The 19306-nt window shown below is 45.6% G+C and overlaps 1 protein-coding gene across 1 annotated transcript in view; it reads right to left on the bottom strand.

Moving 5' to 3' along the window:
- Window positions 1-19306, bottom strand: part of LOC138662597 (myosin-4-like) — a 145786-nt gene that overhangs the window by 76123 nt on the left and 50357 nt on the right. Inside the window, exons 22-24 of the mRNA XM_069748410.1 lie at window positions 7327-7503; window positions 7053-7198; window positions 6889-6979 (exon numbers count right to left, since the gene is read on the bottom strand). Of these exons, the coding sequence (XP_069604511.1) occupies window positions 6889-6979; window positions 7053-7198; window positions 7327-7503 (414 nt within the window). The remainder of the gene's footprint in view (window positions 1-6888; window positions 6980-7052; window positions 7199-7326; window positions 7504-19306) is intronic.

Raw genomic sequence — 19306 nt, 5'->3', positions numbered from 1 at the left:
CTGCACAGGGGGAATCTCGATCCGTCTCCGCTGCGGTCTCCCATTCTCCTCCAGCCGCAGTGGAGTCTGCTCAGCAGGGACGTCGCTCCCAGTGTCTTGCTCGCTCTCACTCTGTACAGAGAGTTACTGCTGCTTCTTCAGCTCCTGCCATTAAAGTCAGTGCTGGTCAGCGGCGAGCGGACTTCCCTGGGACTAAGTCCTTGTTTGCGCACACTGAGCATGCCCAGAGCAAGATCTCCCGTTGGAGATCGAGGGTCATGTGCTCTGGCTCTGCAGCGCATTCCATTGGTCCTCTTGGCAGGCCCTGGAAGGGCAAAGTTTCTGTGGCCACTTCCTGTCCTGCAATTATATAAACTGCGCATGACCGCACGGCCATGCGCTAGTGTACAATTGAATACGTGTGTTTGTTGTGAGTGCAAGTCGTTCATTAAATACCCCTACCCTATTGTATGACTGTTCGCGTATGGAGTATGGCTGCTATCTAGCGCCCGACAAATCACTCAACGTGTCATACACGTATCAGCGTCTATTGCTGTGACCGCCAGTGCGGCGCCACGCGCCAGTAGTGCGCTTCCTGACCCACATCTGGGTGCTTAGTGGTGCCTGCCAGCACGGCACAGTTCGCACTTCGGTGCTCTAATTATAAGAGTTGCCTAACACACCCTGTTGCGGTGTTGTGTCAGCAAGTGGTCTAATCGGACTTCAATCCTAGTTGGGGTTAAGTTCGCTGACTGCTTGCTTGCCTTCTATGTGCGGTACCGCGATCCTGTGATGCAACAGGATCGCTTCCTTCACGTTGGGTGAAGTTTAACCCACGCGAGTATACTTATGAGTACCGCCATATAGTTCGTCATTACTCAGCAGCAGGTTCCATCTCTGCACGGTGGACCCCGGGTTACGAACGCACCGTACACCATCAGTCTTATTATTTGGTGCGTTCCGCTAGCCCTAACATTACACTAGCGCCAGGGTCTGGCTAGTGATGACGGACAAACAGCAATCCCTGCGGTATATACAGCAGCTGGAGGGTAGGTTGGCGGCTCTCGAGAGCGCAACCTCAGCTGTGGATGTTACCGCAGTTTCTGTACAGGCTGCCAGCGTGGCTGCAGCAACTTTGTCCATTGCCACCCCTGTTCCGACATTTTCTCGCCTCCCGCTGCCAGAAAAATTTTCTGGTAATAGCAAATTTTGTAGGGGATTCGTGAGTCAGTGCTCTATTCATCTCGAGCTTCTGGCTGCACGTTTCCCCACAGAGCGGGCTAAGGTGGGATTTATTGTGTCTCTATTGTCGGACAGGGCGTTGGAATGGGCTACGCCGTTGTGGGAGCGTGGCGATCATGTGGTGCAGAGTGCTCCTCTGTTTTTGAGCACTTTAAAACAGGTCTTTTTAGGACCTCAAGTCACCCATGACACTGCGCTCCAACTGCTGGCATTAACTCAGGGTGACTCCTTGGTCAGTCATTTTGCCGTCCAATTCCGCACTTTAGCATCTGAGCTGGAATGGTCGGATAAAGCTCTTGTCCCCATATTTGGAGGGGCTTGGCTGACCATGTAAAGGACGCTCTGGCCACTAGGGAGATTCCTGCCACACTGGAGGAGTTAATAACAGTCTCCACTCGAATTGACCTCCGTTTTAACGAGCGGAGGTTAGAGTGAGCCCAGTGTAGGCAGAGGTTTCGGCTGGCTCCTACTTTCGCCAAACCTCTGGAATCTCCGGTCCTGGTTCCTGAGTCACATGAGGCCAGGGAAGTGTCACAAGCGGGACCTAAGTCCCGGACCGCTTGTGCACTCAGGGTCTGTCATGTTTGCCAGCAGTCTGGACATTTAGCCACCAGATGTCCTCAGCGGTCGAGGAAACATCAGCGTCTAGTGGTCGTAGGTGGAGGTACACTAGACACGGCGACATTTGCCTCTAAATTGTCCTTTAAGGGGACAATTACTATAGGCTCATTCTCCCACTCGGTAGAGCTCTGCGTGGATTCTGGGGCGGAGGGCAATTTTATGTCTTCTGCCTTCGCCCAACGCCACGCAATACCTCTGGTTATGCTAGCTCAACCTGTAACGGTACGAGTGGTGAATGGGTCGACTCTGCCCTCACAGATAACTCACCAGACCATCCCTTTTACTCTGTCCATGTCGCCATCTCATCAGGAGATTATTTCTCTGCTCGTCATTCCAGAGGGAATTGATGAAGTCCTGTTGGGAATACCTTGGCTACGGTACCACTCTCCTCATATCGAGTGGTCCTCAGGCAGAATTCTGGGATGGGGTGAATCTTGTGGGGGTAGGTGTCAGAGGGAGTGCGTTCAGGTAGCTACAACTGAGGTACCCGCAGATCTTTCCTCTCTCCCCAAGCAGTATTGGTCGTATGCAGACGTATTCTCCAAAAAGGCGGCGGAGACCCTTCCGCCCCATCGCCCCTATGGCTGTCTTATTGACCTCTTGCCTGGTGCTGAGCCTCCCCGGGGTCGAGTCTATCCGCTATCTCTCCCGGAGATGGAGGCAATGTCACAGTACATCCAGGAAAATCTGGCAAGAGGGTTCATCAGGAAGTCAGTGTCACCTGCTGGGGCAGGGTTCTTCTTCGTGCAGAAGAAGAGTGGGGAATTGCGTCCATGCATAGACTACAGGGGTCTTAACGCCATCACCGTTAAGAATAAATACCCTTTGCCTTTGATATCTGAACTGTTCGATAGGCTTCGGGGAGCAAGGGTATTTACTAAATTAGATCTGCGGGGTGCTTACAACCTGATTCGCATCCGTGAGGGGGACGAATGGAAGACGGCTTTTAACACCAGGGATGGGCACTATGAATATCTGGTGATGCCCTTTGGGCTCTGTAATGCCCCAGCCGTTTTCCAAGACTGTGTGAATGATATCTTCCGGGATATGCTTTCCACCTCGGTCGTAGTCTATCTGGATGATATTCTCATCTACTCTCCAGATATTGACTCCCACCGGAGAGATGTTTGTAAAGTCTTCGACCTCCTACGGGCAAACTCCCTCTATGCCAAGTTGGAGAAGTATATGTTTGAGCAGGAGTCCTTACCTTTCCTAGGCTACATCATCTCAGTCCAGGGATTGGCTATGGATCCTGCCAAACTACAGGCTGTGATGGACTGGCAGGAACCCCATTCTCTTAAAGCGGTGCAGCGCTTTATGGGGTTCATCAATTATTATCGCCAGTTCATCCCGCATTTCTCAACTTTGGTAGCTCCCTTGGTTGCCCTCACCAAGAAGGGGGCGAATCCCAAATTGTGGTCTGAGGAGGTCTCCAAGGCTTTTATCTCTATAAAGTCACACTTCGCTAGCGCTCCCATTCTTCATCGCCCCGATGTTGATAAGCCATTTATCATGGAGGTGGATGCCTCTTCTGTTGGTGCTGGAGCAGTCCTCTTCCAAAAGGATGCTCAAGGTCGGAAGCATCCTTGCTTCTTTTTCTCCAAGACCTTCGCACCAGCAGAGAGGAATTATTCCATCGGGGACAGGGAGTTGCTAGCCATGAAGTTGGCTTTCTCGGAGTGGAGACATCTCTTGGAGGGAGCACGTTTTCCCTTCCAAGTCTTCACAGATCACAAAAATTTGGTGTATCTGCAGACAGCTCAGCGGTTGAATTCTCGCCAGGCCAGATGGTCCTTGTTCTTCTCCCGGTTTCATTTCACCCTCCATTTCCTTTCTGGGGAGAAGAACATTCGGGCCGACGCTCTCTCTCACTCCGTTGTGTCATCTGCGGAGGAGGAGGAGCCTCGGCTTATTGTCCCCACCGAGAGTTTGAGAACCATGGCCCCGGTTTCGCTGGAGTCTGTGCCCCCGGGCAAGACTTTTGTTCCATCTAGTTTGCGATCGGAGGTTCTCTCTTGGGCGCACTCGTCCAGGGTGGGTGGACATTTTGGTACTAAAAGGACATCAGAGTTACTGGCGAGGACATACTGGTGGCCGCATATGGCTCGTGATGTCGCGGAGTACGTTCGGGCGTGTGTCTCTTGCGCCAGGAACAAGACTCCTCGGCAACGGCCAGCTGGGTTGCTTTATCCTCTGCCCGTGGCTGACAGGCCCTGGGAGATGGTCGGGATGGACTTTGTGGTTGGCTTACCCAAGTCTCATAATTGCACCTTTATCTGGGTGATCACCGATCATTTTTCCAAAATGGTGCATTTGGTGCCTCTTCCACGGCTACCATCTGCACGGGCGTTGGCTGTCTTGTTTATCAAGCATATCTTTCGCTTACACGGTATGCCAGACAAAATTGTTAGTGACCGGGGTCCCCAGTTTGCGTCTCGATTCTGGAGGGAGCTATGTCGTCTACTCAATATTGAGTTAAATCTCTCTTCGGCATATCATCCCGAGACGAATGGGTTGGTAGAAAGGGCCAACCAGACCTTGGTCACATATCTGCGACATTTTGTTTCTGCCAGACAGGATGACTGGGCATCTTTGCTACCATGGGCAGAGTTTGCACTTAACAATGCCGTAGCCGACTCTACCGGTCAGACTCCATTCCTCTTAAATTACGGCCAGCATCCGCGTGTTCCTGTGCCCATGCCTGTGTCTTCCGCTGATCCCAGGGTGGCAGACTGGGCTGTGGAGGCACGGGACATTTGGGATCGCACGCAGGATGCCATTCGGGCCTTCAAGGAGAGAATGAGGTCCTCCGCCAATGTTCATCGGCGCCCCGCTCCGACTTTTGCCCCTGGCGACTTGGTGTGGCTCTCCGCCCGTAACATCAGGCTGCGAGTTGAGTCCACTAAGTTTGCTCCTCGCTACTTGGGTCCCTTCAAGGTTCTCGAACAGGTTAATCCTGTGGTCTACCGCCTGGCTCTTCCTCCACGCTTGGGTATCACCGACACCTTTCATGTGTCCCTCTTGAAACCCGTATACATGTCCCGGTTTTCCGAGTCATCTGCCGGGACATCGGGTTCGTCTACGGACGATTATTAGGTGAACGCTATTTTGGGGTGCAAGGTGGTACGCGGCAAAAAGTTTTATTTGGTGGATTGGAAAAGTTATGGTCCAGAGGACAGGTCTTGGGAGCCTGCTGAAAACATTCGGGCCCCACAGCTCATTGCTGCCTTCGAGCGTAGCGAGGCCCAAGGAGGGGGGGGGCCCTAGGAGGGGGGGTAATGTTAGGAGTCGAGTTTCCTCTGCTGCACAGGGGGAATCTCGATCCGTCTCCGCTGCGGTCTCCCATTCTCCTCCAGCCGCAGTGGAGTCTGCTCAGCAGGGACGTCGCTCCCAGTGTCTTGCTCGCTCTCACTCTGTACAGAGAGTTACTGCTGCTTCTTCAGCTCCTGCCATTAAAGTCAGTGCTGGTCAGCGGCGAGCGGACTTCCCTGGGACTAAGTCCTTGTTTGCGCACACTGAGCATGCCCAGAGCAAGATCTCCCGTTGGAGATCGAGGGTCATGTGCTCTGGCTCTGCAGCGCATTCCATTGGTCCTCTTGGCAGGCCCTGGAAGGGCAAAGTTTCTGTGGCCACTTCCTGTCCTGCAATTATATAAACTGCGCATGACCGCACGGCCATGCGCTAGTGTACAATTGAATACGTGTGTTTGTTGTGAGTGCAAGTCGTTCATTAAATACCCCTACCCTATTGTATGACTGTTCGCGTATGGAGTATGGCTGCTATCTAGCGCCCGACAAATCACTCAACGTGTCACACACGTATCAGCGTCTATTGCTGTGACCACCAGTGCGGTGCCACGCACCAGTAGTGCGCTTCCTGACCCACGTCTGGGTGCTTAGTGGTGCCTGCCAGCACAGCACAGTTCGCACTTCGGTGCTCTAATTATAAGAGTTGCCTAACACACCCTGTTGCGGTGTTGTGTCAGCAAGTGGTCTAATCGGACTTCAATCCTAGTTGGGGTTAAGTTCGCTGACTGCTTGCTTGCCTTCTATGTGCGGTACCGCGATCCTGTGACGCAACAGGATCGCTTCCTTCACGTTGGGTGAAGTTTAACCCACGCGAGTATACTTATGAGTACCGCCATATTGTCCGTCATTACTCAGCAGCAGGTTCCATCTCTGCAGGGTGGACCCCGGGCTACGAACGCATCGTACACCATCAGTCTTATTATTTGGTGCGTTCCGCTAGCCCTAACAATATGTGTCTTTTATATAATTATAGTAAAAAATGTAGAAAAAAGAAGGAAAAACAGCACCGCTGTAATGCACTTACCCCTCGTGTGTGGAAATTATCCAGATAGCTGAGACTCCGTCCTCTCGTATAGTCGGCTCTATGAGGGTGCTGCATCCAAAGAATACCAATATTGCAATATGAAGGTCCTTCATTCCCCAACACGTTTTCTCCCGCCCGCCTTTCTTTGTAAGATGTTCCAATAAAGCTCAAGTTTTATGTCTGGACCGAGGAGTGCGCTACATTTCTTTCCTTTGAATTTGCAATATTTGTTTTATATAATTATGTAAACTTCTGGTTTCAACTGTATTTATGTACAATGGGGAAAATAGGTATTAGATATATTGCCGATTTTGCAAGTTTTCCCACCTAAAAAGAAGGGAGAGGTCTGAAATTTTTATTGTAGGTACAACTTCATCTGTGAGAGACGGAATCTTAAAAAAAATCCAGAAAATTACCTTACGATTTTTATATTTTTGCATTTTATTGCATGAAATAAGTATTTGATCACCTACCAGCCAGCAAGAATTCCGTTTCTCACAGATATGTTAGCTTTTCTTCAAGAAGCCCTCTTACTCTGGACTGTTAATTGTACTTACTATAGAATCATAGAATGTTAGAGTTGGAAGGGGCCTCCAGGGTCATCATGTCCAACCCCCTGCTCAATTCAGGATTTACCTCTTATAATTACCAGACCAACAGTGAAATGATGTGATGATAAAGATTATTACATGGTTTTGTTTCATGGTGAAATACCTGCAGTTCCTTGATCTTCTTGTTCGATTGTAAACCCAGGGACTGCTCATCCTCAATCTTTCCATGGAGCTGGGAAATGTCAAAGTCTTTTCTGTGGAGGAGAATTTATATTTTTTTATATAAGCTAAATTTAAAAACAAATTGGTGTACACAAAAATACTAACTTTTTCAGTTTTTCCCCATCTTGTTGCTTATCATTTTCAAGATCCATGACTGTTTCTTGAGAAAGTTTGAGGTCACCTTCAAGCTTTCTCTTGGATCTTTCTAGATCAAGACGAAGCTTCTTCTCTTGCTCCAAGGAACTTTCTAACTGGAAGATTAAGAAATGTAATTATTTTATTGGTAGATTGTTAATGTGGGTAAAATAATCAAAACATGCTTTTATGTTTTTTTATATATATATATATATATATATATACGGTATATTTATATACGAACATCATCTACTTGCTGCTCCAGTTTTGTCTTGGCTTTTGTCAAAGTACTGACTTTGTCTTCCTCAGCCTGAAGGTCATCAAGTGTTTGCTGGTGAGCTTCTTGAAGAGCCTTTTTTTCCTTAGTGATCTTTGATACATTTTCATCTACAGTGGCCAATTCTTCAGTGAGGTTTTTAACCTATGAAGAAAGATTATCTTAAAAGTGTTGCCTAACCATAAAAAAACATTAATACCTTAATACAAATGAGCATGTTCTAATTTTTAAAAATAGAGATCTAACTCACCTTACCAGTCCCCATCGCTCTGGGTTCTGGATTCCCATTTTTCTGCTGTCCTGTATACGTTCTTTGTAACTGATCATCTAACATTTATCTACCTAACTGCTGCAAGCAATCACTGGTTGCAGGGATGAACAGAGATTTCACGTACCACCTTGGCAACTACAACCAACCAGTGTTTGGTGGTAGCAATGAGGTGGCTTGATGAAACGTGATTAGCTTGGAGAAGTACAGAATCCAGTCAATAGTAGAGCAGCGGAATATTGATAAGTTTTTTCATTTATACGATTCTAAACTGTTTTTAGAATGTTTTTCCTCTTTCTAGAGCCATAACTTTTTATACCTCTAACATAACTGCATGATTAATTGCAGGACAAGTTGTAATTTTGAATAACACCAATTTTTTTTGCCACAGAGCGTACTGAAAAATGGGGAAAAATTTGAAGTGAGGTAAAATAGGGAAAAAACACAATTGTGCCACTATTTTGAGGCTAAATATTTATACCGTTCATCATGCCTTAAAATTTACTTGACAAAAGGATTCTACAGGTCCGTAGGATTACGGCAATTTCGAACTTATATAGTTTTCATTATTTTAGTGACTTAAAAATTGTGAGCGTAAAAAACAAATTAGTTTATGTCTCCAATTTCCAAGGCCAAAAACTATTTTTCCATTGATGGAGCTGTACAAGAGGTTATTTCCTTGTTACATTCTGAGCTGTAGTTTTTATTGTTACTATTTTGGGGTACACATTGACTTTTTTGATCACTTTTTATTGCATTTTTGTGGGGAAAATATTGCAGTTTTGGCTTTCCAGTTTTTGTTTTACAGCTTTTACCTTTCTGGTTAAAATGCTTTAGATTTTTATAGATCATACAATTAGATTTTTTGCAAAATTAAATTTACAGTAATACCAAATATGTTTTTTTAATTTCTTTATTTTTAAGTGGAGGAAAGAGGGGTATTTCTAAACATATATATGTTAAATATGTTTCTAAACATATATGTTACATATGTTATATAGATATATATACAGTGGAGAAAATAAGTATTTTATACACTTCCGATTTTGCAAGATTTCCCACCTACAAGGAATGGAGAGGTCTGTAATTTTTCAACTGTGAGAGTCAGAATCTTTAAAAAAGAAGCCCTCCTACTCTGTACTCATTGCCTGTATTAATTGAACCTGTTTGAACTTGTTGCCTGTATAAAAGATACCTGTCCACACACTCAGTCAATCACACTGTAACCTCTCCACCATGGCCAAGACCAAGGAGCTGTCTCCTTGGTCCAGGGACAAAAATGTAGACCTACACAAGGCTGGGATGGACTACAGGACAATAAGCAAGCAGTTTTTTGAGAACTACTGTTGACACAATTATTAGAAACTTAAATGAACACAACATGACTGTCAGTCTTTCTCGGTCTGGGGCTCCATGGAGGATCTCGCCTCGATGAGGTAAGGATGATTCTAAGAAAAATCAGTAATCAACCCCCAGAACTACATGAGGGGACCTGATTAATGACCTAAAGAGAGCTGTCCCACAATCTCAAACATTACAGTTAGTAACACACTACGCAGTCATGGATTAAAATCCTGCAGGGCATGAAAGGACCACCTGATCATGCCAGCATGTGTCCAGGAATGTGTGAATTTCACCAATGACCATCTGGATGATCCAGAGGAGGCATGGGAGAAGGTCATGTGGTTAGATGCGACCAAAATAGAACTATTTGGTATCAACTCCACATTCTGTGTTTGGAGGAAGAAGAGGGATGAGTACAACCCCAAGAACACCATCCCAACCATAAAGCATGGTGGGGGAAACATCATACTTTGTGGGTGATTTTCTGCAAAGGGGACAGGACAACTGCACCGTATTGACGGGAGGATGTATGGGGTCATGTATCATGAGATTCCCTCAGTAAGAGCATTGAAGATGGGTCATGGCTGGGTCTTCCTGCATGACAATGCATGTAAAGAAGCTGCGGAGACACCATCACGTGGGGAAAGGCCTGGCTATTCACTGCTTGCGTCGAGAAACACGTGATGGTGTCTCCGCAGCTTCTATACATGCATCTGCATATTTCCCATAAGGGATGGGGGCAGTGTTCTGGAATCACTGCGTTGAGAAACACGTGATGGTGTCTCCGCGGTGTTGTATGTTTTGGTCTCCCCGAGGCCAATCATCTGTGCCTTTATAGCCTTTTTACTAGGCACTGCTCCTAATAGCCAGATTCCTACTCCACACTGATGAGGGGCAAACACCCCGAAACAGCTGTCTGTGGATGGATACCATGCTTGGCATAGGTGGCTTTCCTTCATAGGATGCTGCCCTTCCCGTGGTTGTTCCTTCCCGGGAAAAGGCCTGGCTATTCACTGCTTGCATCGAGAAACACGTGATGGTGTCTCCGCAGCTTCTTTACATGCATCTGCATATTTCCCATAAGGGATGGGGGCAGTGTTCTGGAATCACTGCGTTGAGAAACACGTGATGGTGTCTCCGCAGTGTTGTATGTTTTGGTCTCCTCGAGGCCAATCATCTGTGCCTTTATTTCCTGCATGACAATGACCTGAAATACACAGGGCTACTAAGGAGTGGCTCCATAAGACGCAATTCAAGGTCCTGATGTGGACGAGCTAGTCTCCAGACTTGAACCCAATAGAAAATCTTTGGAGGGAGCTGAAAATCAATGTTGCCCAGTGACTGCCCTGAAACCTAAAAGATCTGTATGAAGGAGTGGGCCAAAATCTCTGCTGCAGTGTGTGCAAATTTAGTCAAGAACTACAGGAAACGTCTGACCTCTGTAATTGCAAGTAAAGGTTTCTGTACCAAATATTAAGTTTTGTTTTTCTATTGTATCAAATACTTATTTCATGCACTAAAATGCAAATTAATTATGTAAAAAATCCTATTGTGATTTTCTGGAATTTTTTTTTTAATTCTGTCTCTCACACTTGAAGTGTACCTATGATAAAAATTACAGACCTCTCCAAGTGATAAAACTTGCAAAATAGTCAGTGTATCAAATACTTATTTTCCCCACTGTATGTGTGTGTGTTTGTGTGTCTCCTATGAAGCCCAGACTGTTGAAGATCTTCACTAAAGTATGGAGAGGCTATGCACAGAATGGTAATTCATTGGCACCCCGCACTCATGTAACACAAGAGAAATGGGTGAATGACAGAGAATGACAGTAGCAATCAAAGCCAACTCTGATAGATGCAGGTGCTGGCTGTGTTTCATAGTTTTTATAGTGGTTGTCCACTACTAGGACAACCCTTTAAACTAAATGTTTGGCGCCGATAAAATAATGAAGCCTGTACTCACACCCCCATGCCATTGCTGTTGCCACAGTGTCAGCACTCGCTCTCCCCAAAGCTGTGATGCGGTGTTGTGACACGTGACCCCGGCGGTCAATCAGCGCAGGCGTCACTATTTCCATTTTCAGACAAACTGAACATGAAGAGGAAACCTGGGCTGCAGCTCATCCTGGACTTCCTCTGCATGTTCAGTTTGTCCGAATGCGGAGACAGTGATGTGAGTGCTGATTGGGTGTCAGGCATTACTGTTGTGAATTCTGTTGTCGAACTCCCTCCTGTGGTCGTGAATGGTACTTCGGCGAGTTCTGTCCATGGACTTCCTCTGGTGGCTGTGAGTGAAGCTGCTGCTTCTGAGGTTCCTTGCACAGGTGATGTGGTTTATCCTTTGGTTGGCTGCTCCATTTAACTCCACTCAGATCGTTAAGCCATGCCAGCTGTCAATGTTCCTGCATTGGTTCAGTTCGCTCTTGGATCTTTCTGGTGACCTGTCTTCTCCAGTAGAAGCTAAGTTCCTGATAGTTATTATTTGTTCTTTGTTTCCTTGTCCAGCTGGTTATCATGATTTTGTCTAGCTAGTTGGAAGCTCTGGGATGCAGAGTGGCACCTCCGCACCGTGAGTCGGTGCGGAGGTCTTTTTGCACACTCTGTGTGGTCTTTTGTAGTTTTTGTGCTGACCGCAAAGATACCTTTCCTATCCTCTGTCTGTTTAGTAAGTCTGGCCTCCCTTTGCTGAAAACCTGTTCCATTTCTGCGTTTGTGACTTCATCTTTACTCACAGTCAATATATGTGGGGGGCTGCCTTTTCCTTTGGGGAATTTCTCTGAGGCAAGGTAGGCTTTATTTTCTATCTCTAGGGCTAGCTAACTCTTAGGCTGTGAAGAGGCGTCTAGGGAGAGTCAGGAACGCTCCACGGCTATTTTTAGTTGCTGTGATAGGATTAGGGCTTGCGGTCAGCAGAGCTCCCACATCCCAGAGCTTGTCCTGTGTGAGTTTAACTATCAGGTCGTGCCGGGTGCTCCTAACCACCAGGTCATAACAGTACAGCTGGCCCAAAGTATTAATGCATCTCAATAGAGGGATAAGAGAAGTTCTGAGACCATTTTTTTTTCTTTGCACTGTGTTTTGTCTTTCTTTTCCCCTAAACCTTTGGGTGGTTCAGGACACAGGTGTAGATATGGACATTCAAGGTCTGTCCTCTTGTGTGGATCATCTCACTGCAAGGGTACAAAACATTCAAGATTTTGTGGTTCAGAATCCTATGTTAGAGCCTAGAATTCCTATTCCTGATTTATTTTCTGGGGATAGATCTAAGTTCTTGAATTTCAAAAATAATTGTAAACTGTTTCTAGCTTTGAAACCCCGCTCCTCTGGTGACCCCGTTCAACAAGTAAAAATCATTATTTCTTTGTTGCGTGGTGACCTTCAAGACTGGGCATTTTCCCTTGCGCCAGGAGATCCTGCATTGCGTGATGTTGATGTGGTTTTTCTGGCGCTTGGATTGCTTTATGATGAACCAAATTCAGTGGATCAGGCAGAGAAAATCTTGCTGGCTTTGTGTCAGGGTCAGGATGAAGCGGAGGTGTACTGTCAGAAGTTTAGAAAGTGGTCTGTGCTTACTCAGTGGAATGAGTGCGCCCTGGTGGCAATTTTCAGAAAGGGTCTTTCTGAAGCCCTTAAGGATGTCATGGTGGGATTTCCCACGCCTGCTGGTCTGAATGAGTCTATGTCCTTGGCCATTCAGATCGATCGGTATCCATCCACAGACAGCTGTTTCGGGGTGTTTGCCCCTCATCAGTGTGGAGTAGGAATCTGGCTATTAGGAGCAGTGCCTAGTAAAAAGGCTATAAAGGCACAGCTGTCTGTGGATGGATACCATGTTTGGCATAGGTGGCTTTCCTTCATAGGATGCTGCCCTTCCCGTGGTTGTTCCTTCCCGGGAAAAGGCCTGGCTACTCACTACTTGCGTCGAGAAACACGTGATGGTGTCTCCGCAGCTTCTTTACATGAATCTGCATATTTCCCTCCCTGCTCGAGCCCCGGATCCAAGATGGCCGCGGATCCGGGTCCTGCAGGGAGGGAGGTGGCTTCACAGAGCCTGCTTAGAGCAAGCACTGTGAAGCCTGCAGCGCTGCATGTCAGATCAGTGATCTGACAGAGTGCTGTGCAAACTGTCAGATCACTGATCTGTGATGTCCCCCCCTGGGACAAAGTAAAAAAGTTAAAAAAAATTTTTCCAAATGTGTAAAAAAAATAAAAAAAAATATTCCAAAATAATGAAAAAAAAAAAAAAATATTATTCCCATAAATACATTTCTTCATCTAAATAAAAAAAAAAAACCAATAAAAGTACACATATTTAGTATCGCCGCGTCCGTAACGACCCGACCTATAAAACTGTCCCACTAGTTAACCCCTTCAGTAAACACCGTAAGAAAAAAAAAAAAAACGAGGCAAAAAACAACGCTTTATTATCATACCGCCTAACAAAAAGTGGAATAACACGCGATCAAAAGGACAGATATAAATAACCATGGTACCGCTGAAAGCGTCATATTGTCCCGCAAAAAAAGAGCCGCCATACAGCATCATCAGCAAAAAAATAAAAAAGTTATAGTCCTGAGAATAAAGCGATGCAAAAATAATTATTTTTTCTGTAAAATAGTTTTTATCGTATAAAAGCACCAAACCATAAAAAAATGATATAAATGAGGTATCGCTGTAATCGTACTGACCCGAAGAATAAAACTGATTTATCAATTTTACCAAACGCGGAACGGTATAAACGCCTCCCCCAATAGAAATTCATGAATAGCTGGCTTTTGGTCATTCTTCCTCACAAAAATCGGAATAAAAAGCGATAAAAAAATGTCACGTGCCCAAAAATGTTTTCAATAAAAACGTCAACTCGTCCCGCAAAAACCAAGACCTCACATGACTCTGTGGACCAAAATATGGAAAAATTATAGCTCTCAAAATGTGGTATTGCAAAAAATATTTTTTGCAATAAAAAGGGTCTTTCAGTGTGTGACGGCTGCCAATCATAAAAATCCGCTAAAAAACTCGCTATAAAAGTAAATCAAACCCCCCTTCATCACCCCCTTAGTTAGGGAAAAATAAAAAAAAATGTATTTATTTCCATTTTCCCATTAGGGATAGGGTTAGGGCTAGGGTTAGGGCTAGGGTTAGGGCTAGGGCTAGGGTTAGGGCTAGGGTTAGGGTTAGGGCTAGGGTTAGGGTTAGGGTTAGGGCTAGGGTTAGGGTTAGGGCTAGGGTTAGGGCTAGGTTTAGGGCTAGGGTTAGGGCTAGGGTTAGGGTTAGGGTTGGGGCTACAGTTAGGGTTGGGGCTAAAGTTAGGGTTAGGGTTTAGATTACATTTACAGTTGGGAATAGGGTTGGGATTAGGGTTAGGGGTGTGTCAGGGTTAGAGGTGTGGTTAGGGTTACCGTTGGAATTAGGGTTAGGGGTGTGTTTAGATTAGGGTTTCAGTTATAATTGGGGGGTTTCCACTGTTTCGGCACATCAGGGGCTCTCCAAACACGACATGGCGTCCGATCTCAATTCCAGCCAATTCTGCGTTGAAAAAGTAAAACAGTGCTCCTTCCCTTCCGAGCTCTCCCGTGTGCCCAAACAGGGGTTTACCCCAACATATGGGGTATCAGCGTACTCAGGACAAATTGGACAACAACTTTTGTGGACCAATTTCTCCTGTTACCCTTGGGAAAATACAAAACTGGGGGCTAAAAAATAATTTTTGTGGAAAAACAAAAAGATTTTTTATTTTCACGGCTCTGCGTTATAAACTGTAGTGAAACACTTGGGGGTTCAAAGTTCTCACAACACATCTAGATAAGTTCATTGAGGGGTCTAGTTTCCAATATGGGGTCACTTGTGGGGGGTTTCTACTGTTTAGGTACATTAGGGGCTCTGCAAACGCAATGTGACGCCTGCAGACCAATCCATCTAAGTCTGCATTCCAAATGATGCTCCTTCCCTTCCGAGCCCTCCCATGCGCCCAAACGGTGGTTCCCCCCCACATATCGGGTATCAGCGTACTCAGGACAAATTAGACAACAACATTTAGGGTCCAATCTCTCCTGCTAACCTTGGAAAAATACAAAACTGGGGGCTAAAATATAATTTTTGTGGAAAAAAAAATATTTTTTATTTGCATGGCTCTGCGTTATAAACTGTAGTGAAATACTTGGGGGTTCAAAGCTCTCACAACACATCAAGATGAGTTCCTTAGGGGGTCTACTTTCCAAAATGGTGTCACTTGTGGGGGGTTTCTACTGTTTAGGTACATTAGGGGCTCTGCAAACGCAATGTGACGCCTGCAGACCATTCCATCTAAGTCTGCATTCCAAATGGCGCTCCTTCCCTTCCGAACCCTCCCATGCGCCCAAACGGTGGTTCCCCCCCACATATGGGGTATCAGCGTACTCAGGACAAATTGGACAACAACTTTTGGGGTCCAATTTCTCCTGTTACCCTAGGGAAAATACAAAACTGGGGGCTAAAAAATAATTTTTGTGGGAAAAAAATTTTGTTTTATTTTTATGGCTCTGCATTATAAACTTCTGTGAAGCCCTTGGTGGGTCAAAGTGCTCACCACACATCCAGATAAGTTCCTTAGGGGGTCTACTTTCCAAAATGGTGTCACTTGTGGGGGGTTTCAATGTTTAGGCACATCAGTGGCTCTCCAAACGCAACATGGCGTCCCATCTCAATTCCTGTCAATTTTGCATTGAAAAGTCAAACGGCGCTCCTTCCCTTCCGAGCTCTCCCATGCGCCCAAACAGTGGTTTACTGCCACATATGGGGTATCAGCGTACTCGGGACAAATTGGACAACAACTTTTGAGGTCCAATTTCTTCTCTTACCCTTGGAAAAATAAAAAATTGGGGGCAAAAATATAATTTTTGTGAAAAAATATGATTTTTTATTTTTACGGTTCTGCATTATAAACTTCTGTGAAGCACTTGGTGGGTCAAAGTGCTCACCACACCTCTAGATAAGTTCCTTAGGGGGTCTACTTTCCAAAATGGTGTCACTTGTGGGGGGTTTCAATGTTTAGGCACGTCAGTGGCTCTCCAAACGCAACATGGCGTCCCATCTCAATTTCTGTCAATTTTGCATTGAAAAGTCAAACTGCGCTCCTTCCCTTCCGAGCTCTCCCATGCGCCCAAACAGTGGTTTACTGCCACATATGGGGTATCAGCGTACTCAGGACAAATTGGACAACAACTTTTTGGGTCCAATTTCTCCTGTTACCCTTGGTAAAATAAAACAAATTGGAGCTGAAGTAAATTTTTTGTGTAAAAAAGTTAAATGTTCATTTTTATTTAAACATTCCAAAAGTTCCTATTAAACACCTGAAGGGTTAATAAACTTCTTGAATGTGGTTTTGAGCACCTTGAGGGGTGCAGTTTTTAGAATGGTGTCACACTTGGGCATTTTCTATCATATAGACCCCTCAAAATGACTTCAAATGAGACGTGGTCCCTAAAAAAAAATGGTGTTGTAAAAATGAGAAATTGCTGGTCAACTTTTAACCCTTATAACTCCCTAACAAAAAAAAAAATTGGTTCCAAAATTATGCTGATGTAAAGGAGACATGTGGGAAATGTTACTTATTAAGTATTTTGTGTGACATATCTCTGTGATTTAATTGCATAAAAATTCAAAGTTTGAAAATTGCGAAATTTTCAAAATTTTCGCCAAATTTCCGTTTTTTTCACAAATAAACGCAGGTACTATCAAAGAAATTTTACCACTATCATGAAGTACAATATGTCACGAGAAAACAATGTCAGAATCACCAGGATCCGTTGAAGCGTTTCGGAGTTATAACCTCATAAAGGGACAGTGGTCAGAATTGTAAAAATTGGCCTGGTCATTAACGTGCAAACCACCCTTGGGGGTAAAGGGGTTAAGGATGTCATGGTGGGATTTCCCACGCCTGCTGGTCTGAATGAGTCTATGTCCTTGGCCATTCAGATCGATCGGCGCTTGCGCGAGCGCAAAGCTGTGCACCATCTGGCGGTATTCTCTGAGCATAGGCCTGAGCCTATGCAGTGTGATAGGACTTTGACCAGATCTGAACGGCAAGAACACAGATGTCGGAATGGGCTGTGTTTTTACTGTGGTGAATCCACTCATGCTATCTCCGATTGCCCTAAGCACACTAAGCGGTTCGCTAGGTCTGCCACCATTGGTACGGTACAGTCTAAATTTCTTTTGTCCGTTACTCTGATTTGCTCTCTGTCGTCCTATTCTGTTATGGCATTTGTGGATTCAGGCGCTGCCCTGAATTTGATGGACTTGGAGTTTGCCAGGCGCTGTGGTTTTTTCTTGGAGCCCTTGCAGTATCCTATTCCATTGAGAGGAATTGATGCTACGCCTTTGGCCAAGAACAAGCCTCAGTACTGGACTCAATTGACCATGTGCATGGCTCCTGCACCTCAGGAGGATATTCGCTTTTTGGTGTTGCATAATCTGCATGATGTGGTCGTTTTGGGGTTGCCATGGCTACAGGTCCATAATCCAGTGTTGGATTGGAAATCTATGTCTGTGTCCGGCTGGGGTTGTCAGGGGGTACATGGTGATGTTCCATTGTTGTCAATTTCGCCTTCCACTCCTTCTGAAGTCCCTGAGTTTTTATCAGATTACCGGGATGTATTTGAAGAGCCCAAATCCGGTGCCCTACCTCCTCATAAGGATTGCGATTGTGCTATTAATTTCATTCCTGGTAGTAAGTTTCCTAAGGGCCGTCTGTTTAATTTATTTGTGCCAGAGCACGCCGCTATGCGGAGTTATGTAAAGGAATCCTTGGAGAAGGGTCATATTCGCCCGTCGTCGTCACCATTGGGAGCAGGTTTTTTTTTTTGTGGCCAAGAAGGATGGCTCTTTGAGACCTTGTGTTGATTACCGCCTTCTTAATAAGATCACAGTCAAATTTCAGTATCCTTTGCCGCTACTGTCTGATTTGTTTTCTCGGATTAAGGGGGCTAGTTGGTTCACCAAGATAGATCTTCGAGTGGCGTATAATCTTGTGCGAATTAAACAGGGCAATGAATGGAAAACAGCATTTAATACGCCCGAGGGCCATTTTGAGTACCTGGTTATGCCATTCGGGCTTTCTAATGCTCCATCTGTGTTTCAGTCCTTTATGCATGACATCTTCCGAGAGTACCTGGACAGATTCATGATTGTATATTTGGATGACATTTTGGTCTTTTCGGATGATTGGGAGTCTCATGTGAAACAGGTCAGAATGGTGTTCCAGGTCCTTCGTGCGAATTCCTTGTTTGTGAAGGGGTCGAAGTGTCTCTTTGGAGTTCAGAAGGTTTCATTTTTGGGTTTCATTTTTTCCCCTTCTACTATCGAGATGGACCCTGTTAAAGTTCAGGCCATTTATGACTGGACTCAGCCGACATCTGTGAAGAGCCTGCAGAAGTTCCTGGGCTTTGCTAATTTTTACCATCGCTTCATCGCTAATTTTTCTAGTATTGCTAAACCGTTGACTGATTTGACCAAGAAAGGGGCTGATGTGGTCAATTGGTCCTCTGTGGCTGTAGAGGCTTTTCAGGAGTTGAAGCGTCGTTTTTCTTCTGCCCCTGTGTTGTGCCAGCCAGATGTTTTGCTCTCGTTTCAGGTCGAGGTTGATGCTTCTGAGATTGGAGCAGGGGCTGTTTTGTCGCAAATAAGTTCTGATGGCTCGGTGATGAAACCATGTGCCTTCTTTTCTAGAAAATTCTCGCCTGCTGAGCGCAATTATGATGTTGGCAATTGAGAGTTGTTGGCCATGAAGTGGGCATTCGAGGAGTGGCGACATTGGCTTGAAGGAGCTAAACATCGCGTGGTGGTCTTGACGGATCACAAGAATTTGACTTATCTCGAGTCTGCCAAACGGTTCAATCCTAGACAGGCTCGATGGTCGCTCTTTTTCTCCCGTTTTGATTTTGTGGTTTCATACCTTCCGGGATCTAAGAATGTGAAGGCTGATGCCCTGTCAAGGAGTTTTGTGCCTGATTCTCCGGGTGTTCCGGAGCCGGCGGGTATTCTTAAAGAGGGGGTAATTTTGTCTGCCATCTCCCCTGATTTGCGGCGCGTGCTGTAGAAGTTTAAGGCTGTTAGACCTGACCGTTGTCCTACGGAGAAACTGTTTGTCCCTGATAGATGGACTAGTAGAGTTATCTCTGAGGTTCATTGTTCGGTGTTGGCTTGTCATCCTGGAATCTTTGGTACCAGAGATTTGGTGGCTAGATCCTTTTGGTGGCCTTCCTTGTCACGGGATGTGCGTTCTTTTGTGCAGTCCTGTGGGACTTGTGCTCGGGCTAAGCCCTGCTGTTCTCGTGCCAGTGGGTTGCTTTTGCCC

This window comes from Ranitomeya imitator, chromosome 2, assembly GCF_032444005.1.
Source record: "Ranitomeya imitator isolate aRanImi1 chromosome 2, aRanImi1.pri, whole genome shotgun sequence".
Taxonomy (NCBI): Eukaryota; Metazoa; Chordata; class Amphibia; order Anura; family Dendrobatidae; genus Ranitomeya; species Ranitomeya imitator.
This window is presented reverse-complemented; position numbering and strand designations above follow the sequence as displayed.